The sequence below is a fragment of the Pocillopora verrucosa genome, chromosome 1 (assembly GCF_036669915.1).
Source record: "Pocillopora verrucosa isolate sample1 chromosome 1, ASM3666991v2, whole genome shotgun sequence".
Lineage (NCBI taxonomy): Eukaryota > Metazoa > Cnidaria > Anthozoa > Scleractinia > Pocilloporidae > Pocillopora > Pocillopora verrucosa.
In genome coordinates, this window is record NC_089312.1 from 2,925,301 (window position 1) to 2,940,744 (window position 15,444).

General features: G+C 38.0%; 1 protein-coding gene and 1 pseudogene across 2 annotated transcripts in view; one reads left to right on the forward strand and one right to left on the reverse strand.

The window, feature by feature from the left end:
• Positions 1-1,987, forward strand: part of LOC136279500 (uncharacterized) — a 12,931-nt gene extending 10,944 nt beyond the window's left edge. For both annotated transcript variants that reach the window (XM_066163411.1, XM_066163417.1), the window contains exons 13-14: positions 1,406-1,459; positions 1,691-1,987. In XM_066163411.1, the coding sequence (XP_066019508.1) occupies positions 1,406-1,459; positions 1,691-1,971 (335 nt within the window). In that variant the 3' untranslated portion in view covers positions 1,972-1,987. The remainder of the gene's footprint in view (positions 1-1,405; positions 1,460-1,690) is intronic.
• A 2,819-nt stretch (positions 1,988-4,806) lies between these two features.
• On the reverse strand, positions 4,807-5,629 carry LOC131783996 (uncharacterized; annotated as a pseudogene).
• Positions 5,630-15,444: the final 9,815 nt, after the last annotated feature.

A 15,444-nucleotide genomic window follows, 5' to 3' on the forward strand; every position in this document is an offset into this window, starting at 1 on the left:
TGATTCCCCCTCAGTTTCCCCTGAAAACCATGTGATCCCAAACCATGAAACTGAAACTGAAAACCATGTGATCCCAGGCAATTATCAGGTGATCTAGATGGCAGACTCTGAGGAGAGTTACTCATGAGATCTGGGAGTGAAAGCGTTAATAACTAAAGTAAGTGTTTGGTATCTCAGGGTGTCAAGTTTCTATTTTTTCCAATTTTTTGGCCTGCCTCCTATTTTCTCCTACTTTTTCAAGAAACTCCTAGTTTTTCCTTTTTTTAGGGTTTTACTGGGTACACAGAAACAATTTGAAATATTTGAAATAAAATCGCCAATAAAATTGATAAATTCTACAAAAAAAACTGAAACTTAATGTCAAAAAAGACCAGTTTGAGGCCTTTCTGAGTGATTTTCTTCTGAAACTCGTAGGACAAAAGGGAAAACTCTTGACTGACAAACAGCAGAAACTGTTAGAAAAGGCCATCTCCTCAACAGCAAATGCGGCCAAAAAAAAGAGCAAAGCTAAGGTTACCCAATCTGCTAAAAGAGCGAAAACAGTATACTGGTAGTGTTGGACTTTTTGGTTGTTGATGTTCAAAAGTCGTGGTTGACTTCTATTGTGAGGAAGACATACATTTGGTGACAGTGAACTTGATATTGTTTCGATTTGTCAAAAAAAATTATTGTTGCTTATCGTTCTCACAGTTAAAGGACTAATGACTTAAATTAAAGGCATCTTGTGATGTACGTAATGAAATTTGGAATCTGGTGATTATTGTAGGATGAGTTGTGCTTGGTAACATAGGTGGTAACACTTGTTTTTGTTTATATGGCAATGCATTGTGGATGTATGCCATGGTGCCTGTTAAATATTAAAGCACTGGGTTGTGGAACAGAGTTGCTGTTGGGAGTGTTAAGAGGATAGAACTCAAAGAAATCCTCCTATTTTTTTCCTATTTTGGGGTGAGAATTCTTATTTATTTCCTATTTTTTGGCCACTTTCATTCCTATTTTATAAGTATCATTTGTCACTTGGCACCCTGGTATCTCAAAATCAACAGTTTACATCAGAACCTTGAATGCGCAATAAATTTTTAGTTTCAGCATGAGAGACAAGTTTGAATTTTTTGCTTGAGTATCATGCTCAATGTGTAAGAGTTGAAAGCTCTGCGTGTAGAAGCCTTATTGACCACATGGTACCTCTCTGGTACCTCTATTGATTAGAGCTACCAGGGAATAAAAATACTGTTCTTCAAGTAATTGTTAAAAGTGGGTTTTAGGAAGTATTTATTCAGTGAGCAACTTTTTCATTTAAAGATATTTAAAATTTGAATTTTATATTAATCTTATGCCCAACTGGTTTTAGTCAATGCAGGTGCAGAAGATTTGAATGTTTTTTTTTTTCCCAACCCTCAATTAGTTGCTGATGTAGAGAAGGAGGAAAAAGATAATGAAGATCAATGCAATCCACGTGGTAAGAAATTTTATTGGTTGACCAACATTTCCTAAGACTACGATCGTTACAACTTGATACTGAACGTATATTCAACCTATGATGTGACCATAAATCGTGCTGTATACTTTTGTCATGACTTATTGACAACTGAGAAATTATCTTAAATTGTTTTACTTGATTTTCCGTCCTAAGTCAACTAACAGTTGTCTTTATTTATGCTTCTCATTAACAATTAATTTGTCTTTGTAGTCAAACAAGGTACACCCAGTGACGATGAACTGGAATATCTTGCCTCAAAGCTTAGTGATCTTTGGAAAAAGCTTGGGCGCCGCTTGAAAATCCCAGAACCAAAGCTTGATGATCTGAACAAATTAAACGAGGCTCTCTCTGAAAAGGGATATAAAATGCTCAGGCATTGGCAGGAGGTAAATGGGTCAGCGGCAACGTACGAAATTTTGGGTCATGCCTTACTGGATAGGCTTGTGAATCGACGAGATTTAGCGGAGGAATTTTGCTATGAGAAACAATAACCGAAAAATGTGCCCCTAACGTCAGATTGTATATTTTGTATGTACTAATTCTTATATCAATTTAATCTTAATTTTGTGAGTATCTGATTTCTGATTTTTGGGGTTTTCGTATCAGGCGGCGACACAATTTTATTTTATTCGTTCCGAAATCAATTATTCTGTTCGCTCTGATCTAATATGTGAACAAATAGAAAGTCTGACTGTCGAAATCAAGAAGCCCAGATCAAGGCCTTTTGCCGTTATGACCTGGTATAGACCCCCTGATTCTTCAATTGATCTTTTTAGACCATTTGAAGAACTTATTGGAAAACTAGACTCAGAAAATATCGAATATTACGTCTTAGGAGATCTGAATTGTAATATGGCCGCACCTAAGTTTGACAAAAGTACAAATATCTTATCTAATATTGCTGATGTTTACGGCCTTGACCAGTTAATAACTGAACATACTAGAATTACCGACAAATCACGTACTTTAATTGATCTAATTTTTACAAATACCCCAGATAGGGTCGTCTGCTCAGGGGTCTCACATATAGGCATCAGCGATCACAGTTTAGTTTACGTTTTTCGTAAAGTTTCTATTGAATCGACAACGAATAAGCATACTACCCTGAGATATAGGAAATTTAAGAATTTTAACTCTGATCACTTTCGTAACGATATAGGTCAACAGGATTGGAGTAGCATCGAAAGCTATTCTGATCCTAATTTAATGTGGGCTGCATGGAAACAACTATTCCTGGAATGTGTAAACAAGCATGCCCCACTTCATGTAAAACGGGCGCGCGTCTCAAAGTCACCTTGGATTACACCTTACTTAAAGAAACGAATGCATGACAGAGATATTCTTAAATTGAAAGCATCGCGTTCTAAGGATGCTAATGACTGGCTACAATTTAAAAAATGCCGCAACCTAGTTAATAACGAAATCAAAAAAGCAAAAGAGCTCTTTTATAAAAGAGCATTAGATGAAAACGAAGGCAACTCGCGCCAGACATGGAGGATTGTAAATGAGCTCATGTCGAGGAAAACTAATAATTGTTCCATAAAAGAAATCAAAAGCAACGGTAACTCTATTTACGGCCCTCCTGAGATGGCCGATGCCTTCAACAATCACTTTTCTTCTATTGGACCCAAGCTTGCTAGCCAGATTTATTCTAATAATGGTCCATCACACCTACATTACCTTGAGGGAACTGACAAACGTTTTGAGTTAAAATGTATTAATCCTTCTAAAGTGTTCTCACTTTTGTCTAAGCTTTGTAAATCGAAAGCCACAGGCTTAGATATGATATCTTCGCGACTTCTTAGGGAGTGCGCCGATCTGATAGCTGATCCACTGTGTTTTATTTTTAATCAGTCCATCAGATCAGGTGTTTTCCCTCAGGAATGGAAATGCGCAAAGGTTATCCCACTTTTCAAAGAGGGAGATCACTCCGACTTAAACAATTATCGCCCAATTTCTATCGTTCCTATAGTAGCTAAGGTGTTTGAGCGTATCATTTACGACCAGGTTTACGGTTATCTCACTGAAAACAATTTGATTTCCAACCAGCAATCTGGTTTTCGTTCGCTCCATTCAACTGTTACTGCCTTGTTGGAGGCCACAAACAATTGGGCCTTCAACATTGATAAAGGCAGTATAAATGCAGTTGTTTTTCTCGACCTAAAAAAGGCTTTTGATACCGTTGACCATACAATTCTTATGTCTAAATTATTTGAATATGGTATCCGCGGTATCGCTTATGAATGGTTTAGCTCATACCTAGATAATCGCCATCAACAATGTTTTGTAAATGGTTCGCTCTCAATTAGTCAAGTTCTCACTTGTGGAATTCCGCAAGGAACAATTCTAGGACCTTTGCTTTTTGTTCTATACATAAATGATCTTCCTAATTGCCTGTCTAATTCAGTTGCACGTATGTATGCCGACGATACTCACCTCACCTTTGCCAGTAACAACATAGAAATGATCAATGATGTTATGAATCACGACCTATCCAATGTTAACACATGGCTCACTGCAAACAAATTGAAAAGTTCAAGTTCAAAAGCGTTTTAGCCCGAGAGGTGATAACTAGTTTTTTACTATTCTGTGCAGCTTTGTCGGACGGTATTAAATTCTCGGGCTCCTAGTTCGAGCCGCACACCCACTCTTGTGTATGAGTCGTGAATTTAAATAGGAACAGTACATTTCTTAAAGTCACCGAAACAGATCGGCATAGTATCCATATCCACATTCTGAGAAACTTTTTCTACCTTCCGTGACACGGACTCACTGCTAGAATCGACTCTAATTGTCGCACTTACTGTCGATGATTCCAACTTAGGACCTAATATTGCTGATACTTTAGTCTGGACCTTTTCATTAGCTTTCTCATACTTCATCAAAGCATCGATCTATCCTGAATTAGCTTCTTGTCAACACCAGCATTAAACTTGACGCACACGTTACGCGTAAACAGTGCGCAGTTTTTCGCTTTCTTCCGGCAGCCTCGCACATATCGGGCAATAAACGATGAAGCGTTTTAATGCCCACAGGTAATTAGTCTTTCTTTTCGCGTTAGGCCTGAAATAGAATGCATTAACTTCCTTCGCGCAAATTTGCACGACCAATATAAAGGCAGTAATATTCAATAAAACAAGGCTCGTGATGTTCATCCACAGAATGGCAAATATGCCTCACGTGGCGCGGTTCATATTTCAAATCAAGCAAGCCTCCATGAAAGGTTTGGACGCATTTTCTTCAAAACGGATGTAATTATCACCTATTTCAAAATTATTAAAGCAGATTCGCCCATGCTCCCCCCACGGCCACCAAATAGTTTGCCACTATCGTAATATATAACATTTAACAAAGACTCGGCCGTCTCCATTCCAAATACTCCGCTTTGCCATAGCTGCCTTTCTTCTTCATCAGTGACTGGCTCTTTTTCTTTTTGTTTCGCTTTCAAACCAATGCTAGCTCGAGTTCCATCCTTCATTTCTGCGTCCAATATTCGTTTAAAGATAGCAAATCTAAAGAGGAAAAGAGAAAAGTTCGATGCAATTTCCTTAGGTTTTAAAATATCCAACGGCCCCCTCTCCGATAACGCCGATTCACGCACCTTTTGTCTGAAGAGTCCAAGGGATTGAACTCGATGGCTGGGTTCTTTTCCACCATGAATCGGCGAATGCCGCAGACAATCTGGTACAACGTTTTCGAAGGGTATGGGTCTTTGGAACACTTTGCCACCTCTTGAACAAATTTGGATAACCAATAGTTGAGCGTCAATGCGTCCATCTCTGTTATGGCTGAGTAAGCGACTGAACTTTGTCTAATTCATACTCTTAAAAAACTCCACCGACTTCGACTATTGGAAACTTGACGCTTCGCACTCGTTGCCAATCCTCAAAAATGCCTACTGCCCTCTTATTTTTATATCTGGTAGAATTCGGTACTGCTCTCTCTACGCAAAGTTCTTCTTCCTCGATTGTTTTCGGGAAGCGAAACCTTCCTTCGGCTATGGCAAAAACAACATTTAAACTACTTTAAGTTCACAACGCTTTTGGAATACAAATTTAATGCAACGCGAAACTATTGGATACTTAAAAACAAAAGCTCACAAATACAATGAATGCCGACTGAAGGCAACAAATCACACGTACAAGGCATTTTAAAGAAAAATGGGAAAAAGACAACACTGCATAATTTAGTATTGTTTCTTTGGAGAAGTCATTTCAAAAACTCGTGCTTCGGGTGTCATCAAGTTTCCAGACGCTCGAAAACAATAACACTACTCGGCCTGCGGCCTTGTGGTTTCAAATGTTTTCTCGCGTTTGGAAACCTGATGACACCCTCGCACTCGTTTTTGAAATAGTACAAAGTAATTTTTTAATCTATATGGAAACCCCCGGAAGGGGGTACACGGGTCATTTTCTGCTGGGTATGTGCAGCTGGCTTTTCTGAATCTTTTCCCGTATTTTAGCCTATGTTGTGGCCAATTAGAGACCCCATATTTGTCCGCTTTTGGGCAAGATCGGAATGGAATGGGAGCCATCAGGAGCCCAACTACGGCTGCAGAGCCGCTAAACTTCAGGCCCCTTGCGGCCTATAGTTCACTCTTCCCTATAAAAACGACATTGTCGGATTGAAAGAAGACAGACCATTTTGATTAAGAAATTATTGTAAAGAAATAAGTGTAGTTACATGATTTATGGTAGTGGTGCCTTTTAAAATTATCGCTCTTCTCATTTTAAGTAAGCTGTGTAACTACGCGGTTGCGCACGTGCAAACAGGAAAGGAGACACTGTTAAAATTCCGTCGAAGCCTGAATTTCTTTCAGGCTTTTTTCAGCAATTGTTTAAACAGCAGCGCATCTGCGAGGATCACTGCTTTACTTGATTTTCATCCACAGGTCATATGAAATTTATTCAAATTAGAATTGTGAAATATTTAGGCCCAGTACATACAGGAGCTCCTGGTACATGTTAAAAAGCAGAGACTGTTTCAAAGACATGAAAGAAAAAAGAACTTACAGTTATCCCTTGAAATGGTGCAATCACCTTTCTGAGGACCTTAATATTAAAATTTCCTGGGTAGGGGGCATGCCCCTCTGTCCTCCGAGGATGGTCTGCCTTCGGCGAACATCTACCCGAGTCCTAAGTGAATCTTGGACTTTCCCCAAATACACAATTTGTCTTAGGTTTTCTCAGATTAAATTTATATAATTCATGAGAATTATTACTAGGATACTGTTTTAACATTTTTAAAATTCTCAGTTTCGATAAGGTACCACTTTGGAGAGGGTCTACTCGTATCTCGGGCAAAAATAAATTCACCGCGGTTTTTTTCTTAATTTATTTTTACATTCATGGCGCTGTGTTTCATGGGATCAATGTGCCAATAAGCGATTGTTCCGCTGCCTATACGACGCCGAAGATCAAGTAATTTCGTGGAGCTGGATTTGCCATCCAATACGCGAACTTTTTACTTTTGAGTGAAGTAAATAGTTTACTAGCCTCGTAACGTATCCACGATAGCCATGTCTTTTAATTGCCACCTTCACTCTGTTGATTGCGCTAGTCAATGGAATGAACAGGTGTGAATTAATCCAGTCACGTTTCGAGGAATTGTTCGACAACAATTAAGATAACAAACAGCAACAATTCCGTTTGAGAAGTTTTATTGGCAAAAGAAAGGCTAAAAGTAATTAAGTTCAACCTTTTTAGTTTAAATGTGTCGCCCAACTCTCTTTTTCCGGCACGATAACCCCTTAGTGCTGTGAATTTTACTTCCGCCTTTGGAAATTGTGTCTTAAATATACAACTGTAGGTGAAATTTAATTTACACACTAGTAACAACTTTGGCTCCTAGTGTCAGACGCTTAAATGCTTCCAATAACGGTATTTAAGGTACAAAGACATTGATCTGAAGTAAAGACTCGGCAGACGCTGAGGCCACTGACTTGAATTGCGAGACCGAGAACAAACTATTTACCCCAAACAACAACCAACCATTAAGCCGTCGCTAGACTCAGATAATGGCTAAGTACTGTTAATGACAAGACAATATTGCGTTAGAGTTGAGACGATGTACTCTTTTTTGCGTTCATGTTAACGATGCGTCAGCATATACACCGTATTTTTTTCTTATTTTTAAACTACAGGGATCATATATTAAATTCTCCTCGTTAACTGATGTTGTATAGAATGATGATGTTTTTATAGGATGACAATGTAGCTTTGTAGTTTTGTAGGTTTAGGATTTTGTTCTTATTTTTATTATGTAAAGCGCTTTTGGACCACTGGGAATTTTTATAGAATGACAATGTAGTTTTGTAGGTTTAGGATTTTGTTATTTTTATTATGTAAAGCGCTTTTGGACCATTGGGAATTAGCGCTCTATAAATACTGTATATTATTATTATATTATTAACATCTTAACTCTAATAAGCTTCTCCCCTTAGAACGAGGACCCCTGCTGTAAGTAAAAATCCTAGATCACAAGGAAAAGTGACAATTTGGGACTCACCACAAAGGCTAACGAGTTCCGATTCAAAAATGGCGGGCCTACGGTTTTTCAAAGGTTCCTTTCGTCACCCTTGAAAAGGAACCACAACCCTTCAGCTCTGAAGTTTCTTAACTAGTATGACTGCTCTTGTGGGAGCCACATATAGACCTATGACTTGTCTGCCACTGCAGTGGAATCATACAAGATTGTAGATATCTAACAGAAGGAGACAAATTCTTGATTTTTTCATTGTTCTTGTACCAACATCATGATTTGACAGAGGATAATGGAGTATGGATGGGCAGTGACTGTTTTTGAATAAAATCATATTTATTTGGAAGCTGCAATGTAAACATTTTTTTCCCCAAATCACATTCAAAGACTAACACGAGGCACCTTTGTAACATGAGCACTGCCCATAGGGTAGCCTGTGACGCTCATTAAAATCTAATCTAAATTGATATTTGTGTTTGGCAGAGTAAGTGGTGTTTAAATATGGCCAGTCAAGCCGAAAGAGATGCAGATAATGTTGCCAGACCAAGTACTGGTGGTTCTGCCAATAGAGTGGTGACAGCTGGAGGGAATAAGGTAGAGATTAATGATGTTTGGACAGCTAGAATATTGGTGACCGCTGTCTCTGGGGCTGGAATTTCTTCAGGAAGAGGCATAGGAACTTTTTTCCGTAAGAACCCAAAATTGGTTACAGATAAATTACAACCGGCTCGTAAAGTTTGGGTTAAAGTTAAGAACACCGGGCCTGGGTCAATTATTGTTGACTTGGATTGTGGATCACATAAGAAATTTTTACAATTATAAAAAGACTTCAAGGATGGTAAAGTTAAAGATGCAATGGAGAATGAGTTAAGAAAAATTGGCTACCATGCCAAACTGGAATTAAAACTCATGGAGGAAACTCGCAATGTGGCTATGATCGAAACGAGGTAAATGGGTTGTTTTTATTTGATAGCTGACATGTAATGGTCTGTTAGTCAAGAGACTGGCCAGGCCTTCCCTTCATACGTCCCTCAACAGGCAAGTTAAGCATTTTAGTAGGCAGTCACATTAACTTCTCTATTCATACCTGTTTAACCTTTTATTGCAATTTAGTACACCCTATAACAAATGTGCACACATTCTCCATACTGTTCTCTGTACATTTCCCAAAGTAGACACAAGAAAAATTTATTTAACAATCAAGAGCTTCTTTAATTAGTTGGTGATCATTTCCTTTATTCTCCTAACCTTAACGTGTGGTTTAGGGATGATATTGTAAGGAGAAATTAAATACTAGATTAAGTCACTCTCGGGGATCCAATAATTAGTATTTAGTTCTGTTTCCAACAGTGTGAAGATTGTTTTATCTGCATTAATGCCTTTACTGTTCGGTTCAAATGCATTACTGGGTTCTCTATTAATTCTTCTAGATATGCTAAGGACCTTTATTATGAAAATTTTGCTTTTCCATAATGACCAGCAAGCTCCCACTTTTGACTCACATAACATTCTTGATTTGAGCTCGCGATGAAATCCACGAAGTTATGGGTGACTATAGAGTTCTCTAGCCACTAATCTCTTGTAAAAATGCAAACTGCTCAGAATCAAAATGGAGAATTAATTATTCACTTTATGTGGATATTTTTTGTTTCAAATGCCACATTCTTATCTGAGATTCAGTATAATTAAGAGTTCTTGTCAGCTGTGTTATTTTATTTTATTTGTTAGTGTTGACACTTATCCATCATCACAATGTATTGACCTCTAATGTTAGCAAAAAGAAAAAATAGTTATTTGATAGGTAGGAGCTATATTTTTTGAGAACATGGTTTTCCATAGGGTACAATGCTGTATTTTCAACAAAAAACCTAAGATGGGAAAGACCAAGAAAATTTTATTTGCTGAAGAAACTCAGAAATCAGGAAAAAAGTGGCATCCAAGAGCTGGTGTGACATGTGCTCTACGAATGTTAACAGACATTTACATAATGCAATATATCAACACTATATATATACACTTTATAGGTGTAAAGTAGAGATAACTTTGCTGCATGTAGTTACCAATAAAATTTCCAGTTAGTTATTAATCTTCAGAATCTAGTGATTAATTTAAACTTGGTTTACATCCTTTTATCAATAGCCTTACAACATTGTACAACAAGACTTTTTAGCTAATATTAAACACGCCTACGTAGCAATACGAACAATCCGTTCCCAAACATTGTAAATAATCACGGAGTGTAAAAACCCAACTGGCCGGAGGCAGGCCGCAGTTGGCTAACAGCTAAGGACGGCTTGTTCCCAGGACCACCAGACTTCAAATGCGGTATCCAAACCACTTGGCCACCCTGCCTCCACAATAACTGATAGAAAATTTCCGGCATGACAGAAAAAAGCCTTTCTTCTCCCCCCCCCCCTTCCCCCCCTCACCCAAAAAAAAAAAAAGTTACTCGCAATGAATGGTTTTAAAATTGTTACTGAGTCACAGTAAGAAACGAGTGAGCTGGTAATCTTAAAATAATTAACTCTCTATTTTTTATTTTATATTCAAGAGGGAGTGATAACTTGTGAAGACCATCAAACACTTGACAAAGCTGTTGGTGGCGGGTGGGATTAACTGACACGTCGACTACCTGAAATTGAGGAAGATGACATAGAAGAAATTGAAAAGACACATCAGAATTTGCCTAAAAAGGGATTTTATATGCTGAAACTGTGGAAAAGAAGCAATGGGAAAGCTGCAGACCATAAGACTTTGTATAATGCATTAGTCAATAAGGTGGTACAGTGGAAAGACTTAGGAGAAGAGTATTGTTTTGAATAATGGTATCTCATAGATATTGCTCATACCGAAACCTGGCAGTTAGTACAAAACGAGATGGCCACTAGGTTGACAGTAGAGATAGTTTTGCTAGTTACCAATAAATTCCAGTTGGTTATTTATTGTAAGAATGTAATGATTAATTCATCCTTGATTTACATCCTTTTATCGATATCCTTTTTACAACACTGTAAAACATGTGTTTAGCTAATTTCATACACGTATTTGATTGCATCTATTTAAGGAAAGACGCATAGATGGGGGAGAATGTTTAGAATGATCGTATGTCAGCTCAAGAGAGAAGTTCTTTAAAATAAAGCTGGAGTATTTTAGATAAACTCTATAAGTATTCTAAGTTTTTTAATGAAGACAACTATATATACTGTCTTTAAAAATGAAAGAACTGCTTGTTTGGAGCAATCACGTTATTGATTATGGGAACGTTTATTTAATGATTGAGGAACGAAACAAATGCAGTCGTTCGTCGTTGGTAATCACAGCTTCAATTTGTCTTTGTACAAATAGAGAATGGCGATATTTTATTTTGCCATGGTAGTATTATAGTTAACTAGTGTTTGCTTAGCAGCTCTCTTTTATGCAATGTAATGGAATATTTAGCCCGGTTATGAAATACACAGAGTGCATTTACTTTGAACGTTCAAGATGTGGTGTTCCAAAACGTGTTTATGCACCCCACTTTCCCTGAAATAGACGAATGCAGTATTGACCGTATCACGCCTGTTCGAGAAAAAACATTAATCTTGGACCTAAGCCTCTTCCGCGGCAGTGTACCCTCAGCTTTTTGAAAATTCTAACAAATAAAACCTGCACACCAGCAAATTTGGTCACCTTCTGGTTTGTCATACTTCTTCTTCTTCAAGGTTCTTTTCTCAACTCCATGGATTTGAGCGCTCTTTGACTTAGGATTCTCGACCTTGCAGCTTAAGTTCGCATATAACGCGCGCTGTCATTGGTTGGAAGGAGCGTGCTCTATCAGAATACAAACATGAAGCTGAGCTGTCACGCCATCTGCCAAACTGAACTACGTCCGATCTTTTCCGAGACTTCTCTCTAGCCTTTTTTCGTTAATTGAAAGTGAAATTTCGAAACAAGCGCGCCGGAAAGTTGGAACAAAAGAACTAAACAAAGATTTGTAATAATAATAACCATAGCAATAAAAAAAAAAAATAATAATGATATTGATAATGATGATAAAGTTTTTTTGGGCACATTAAGAAAATTCAATCCTCTATCATTACTATATAGAAAAAATTAATTAATTAAAAGCTACAAAATGTTGCTTATAAGAGTAAACACGCCAAGCGCCGTAATTTACGTTATTTTAACGTGAGCAGAGACGAAAATTCTTAAAGAGAAAATTAATTGGACTGTCCTAGTTTTGACGGTTTTCACGCTCAGTTGCTCAGTACTCAAGAAGTTGGGAGAAACACTGGACTGCGTCTCATGTTTCTCCTAGAGATTTATGGCGTTAAATCTTACAATGAGCTTGGAGATATTTCGAATCCGTCAAGCGGGAATGCATCATATTTTTCCTTGTCACGCGCAATTGAAAGAAGTTCTTTTACCTCTGTCACATCCTGCTTTATGTTGCTGTACTGGATTTACAGATTTCTTTTGTTTGACCGAGGCCCTGACGTGGGATTTATGCAAGCTGTCCCAAGTTTACGAGTAGTAATTATCATTTCTTAACAGAATACCTACATAATTTATGCAAGTTTTTCCGCGCCTCCCATGTCTCATGGGATGGCGTGCTTCCGGGTTATATTAACAGCTGCCGCACACATCCTGGCGATGTCATACAATTTTCACGAGGACCACGCGATCAAGTGAATTGATTTACACCTCCAGATAAGGTGAGAGGGATCGCTGAACAATCTCTCTAAGTTATGACATACTTTATGTGGCCTCCTATTGGGCTCGCTGTCGCTAAGTACTTCTTATTGAATACGAAACACCGATCGCCCGAAGTGAGATTCGTTTCAGCTCCTTTTTGAACGAAGTATCGGCTAGGGAAACAAGCGAAGGAGCATTCAGTGAACGAGAGGTTAAAATAAAAGAAAGTACTTGAGGATAAATCATCCTGCATCGTAAAGACTGACAGTAAAATTTCAACAGTATGTACTTTGATGACCTTGGTTGGAAACTTGAAGAGATGAGATCTTATATCTGGTATCTTCCATCACAGACCCTCGATTCCAATATAAGAGTTATTAGATGAACAAGGAGGCTTAAACAAGCGCTTTACAAAATGTAGAACGAAATTAGATGGATCCAAACATTTCCTGTGTTGCAAATGAAGCAATGCTTCAAGACATGCCTTTGTATGTATATAGGCTAGCCAATCTTGCACCACATTTGGAAAGCTGATAAGAGGCACCCTACTTCTAATGACCACTGCTCTTGTTCTGAAAGGGAAAACCCCTAGGTGATATATCGATAAGTAATCAGTTTTATAATGGTTGGAATGGTGCCGGTATACGAAATTGTAGATCAGTAATATGTATTGTAAACTGCTTTGTGAAAATAGGTGAATATCATCGTGTCAAAAGGGTTGAAAAATCGGTAGGAGTTTAATTTTGTGGTTTGGCATACTTTTCTGATTTTTAGGATAAATGTCTGTGCTTCAAAGTGAGTGAAATTTCTGCTGGGAACAAATAATAATAATTACAATATTATTTTCTTTTCAAGTAGCAGAACATTGACAAGGAAGCTACTCATAACTGGAAACAGCACACTCTGCATCTTATTCCCCAGCATATACACATGACAAAAACATGTTTAGTTAAACCGGATTTCACGAAATGAAAATCAGAAACAGAGAACTGAAGAAATGAAAAAGGCACCACGACTTAAATTAATGTAAGAGTGAAATCCAAAAAGAAGACAGAAATCAGGGGCTGTTTTGTATCTGTGAAATTAGATCAATGCTGATTTCAGTACAATATTTATGTTTTAGTGCACAGATGTGTTGATTTTTACGTGCTAAAAGGCACCAAGCCTTAAATATGTACATAGAAATTACACCAGATAACAGGCTTGCCACAAAAATATGCAACAGATATTAATCACGGTTACTTACAGGGCTTAACGCTATACAGGTTTCACCTCCTTGGTTCCATTGTAATGATATGAGTTGAAGTACAGCTGCACCAACATGTTTTACTCATTTGGGGCTGAGATGAATGACAGTCACAGTGATACTTTGATTACAGTTGTCTTTGTGTAATTTGTGCTATTTGTTTATTGAAATCTAACAGGACGTGCTGAGGAAATGCAACAGGAGTCCCAAGGCAAAAGGCCTTCAGCTCGAAAGCGAGTGGCTGGTAATTACTCACTTGTCTATTTTTCAAACATGCTGCAATGTTATGAACAAACTGCATCTTTTCAATAATGAGCAGGTACAAAACATTTTATCGAAATCAATATACCAATATATTTTTGGGACATTTTTTGAATATTGAAGAAAACAATTCTTGGACAATACGATGTCATCGTTATGAAATTTTCCAAGTGAATGCTCTAATAGGGGTAATTCCATTTTCTGACTGACCCTGCTGAGGATCCAGAACCGTCTGCATCAAATGTTATTCTTCTCACTTATTAGGGAACTGATGAAAAGGTGACTTACTTTTAAAATGAAGGAACTGTGTAACTTTACATTCATTGGAAATCTGTGGATTTCATTTATTATTATTTGTCAACTGTAGATTGCTTTCACATCAGTTCCAGGGAAACGTTTATATCACTTTAGGCACTTTTGCTATAAGGTGATTAGCAATTACTACTTACCATTTTAAGGGACAAAATCCTTGATGATGATTATTATTTAAATTCTTCTGTGGGGACATTACTTCACAGCAATCATTTCTGCTTTTGACTGAGCTGGGCTTAAGGCTGCAACCGTTCTGGTTGCTATGGCAACTAGCCAATTTGGCCATGGATTGTCTTGCATTTGCTGGTTGTGCATAGTATGTGTTAGCCGGTTGGGATCATGTGTACTATAGGTTGACTCGGTCGACATATCGGGCGACAGTCGACCGATAGTCGACCGATAGTCGACCGATAGTCGACCGATATATCGGTCGACTGTCGCCCGATATGTCGACCGAGTCCACCTATAGTTCACATGATCCAACATACCAAGTGCCGTAATTTACCTTATTAGAACGTGAACAGAGACGAAAATCCTCATAGATCTTCATAGAGATAACAAATTACTCTATCCGAGTTTTGACAGTTTTCACGCTCAGTTAGATTGCAAGATTACGAACGTACTTGAGAAGTGGGGAGAAACACTCGACTTCGTCTTGTGTGTCTCCCTACGGAGCTCCGTAAGTCTTGTGTATCTCCCTACAATTTTTTCGTGCTCTAGCCGCTCCTTACGTGCTTTGCAACAGAACAGTACAGTCGTATTAGGAGACCAGCCATTTTTTTCTTATCTCCTGGGTGGAGTGGGTGAAAGATATTAGAGGGAACACATGATTTTCAGGGGGAACAGAGTGAGGATCAGCCTTCGCCAACAGAGTACAAAGGAGAACTATAAAAATTGACTTTCAATTAACTGCTAATGGGGGAAAATTAAAATAATATTGTAGAGCCTTATGGGGGATCAGGCAAATTTTATCGTCACACAACCAAAATCC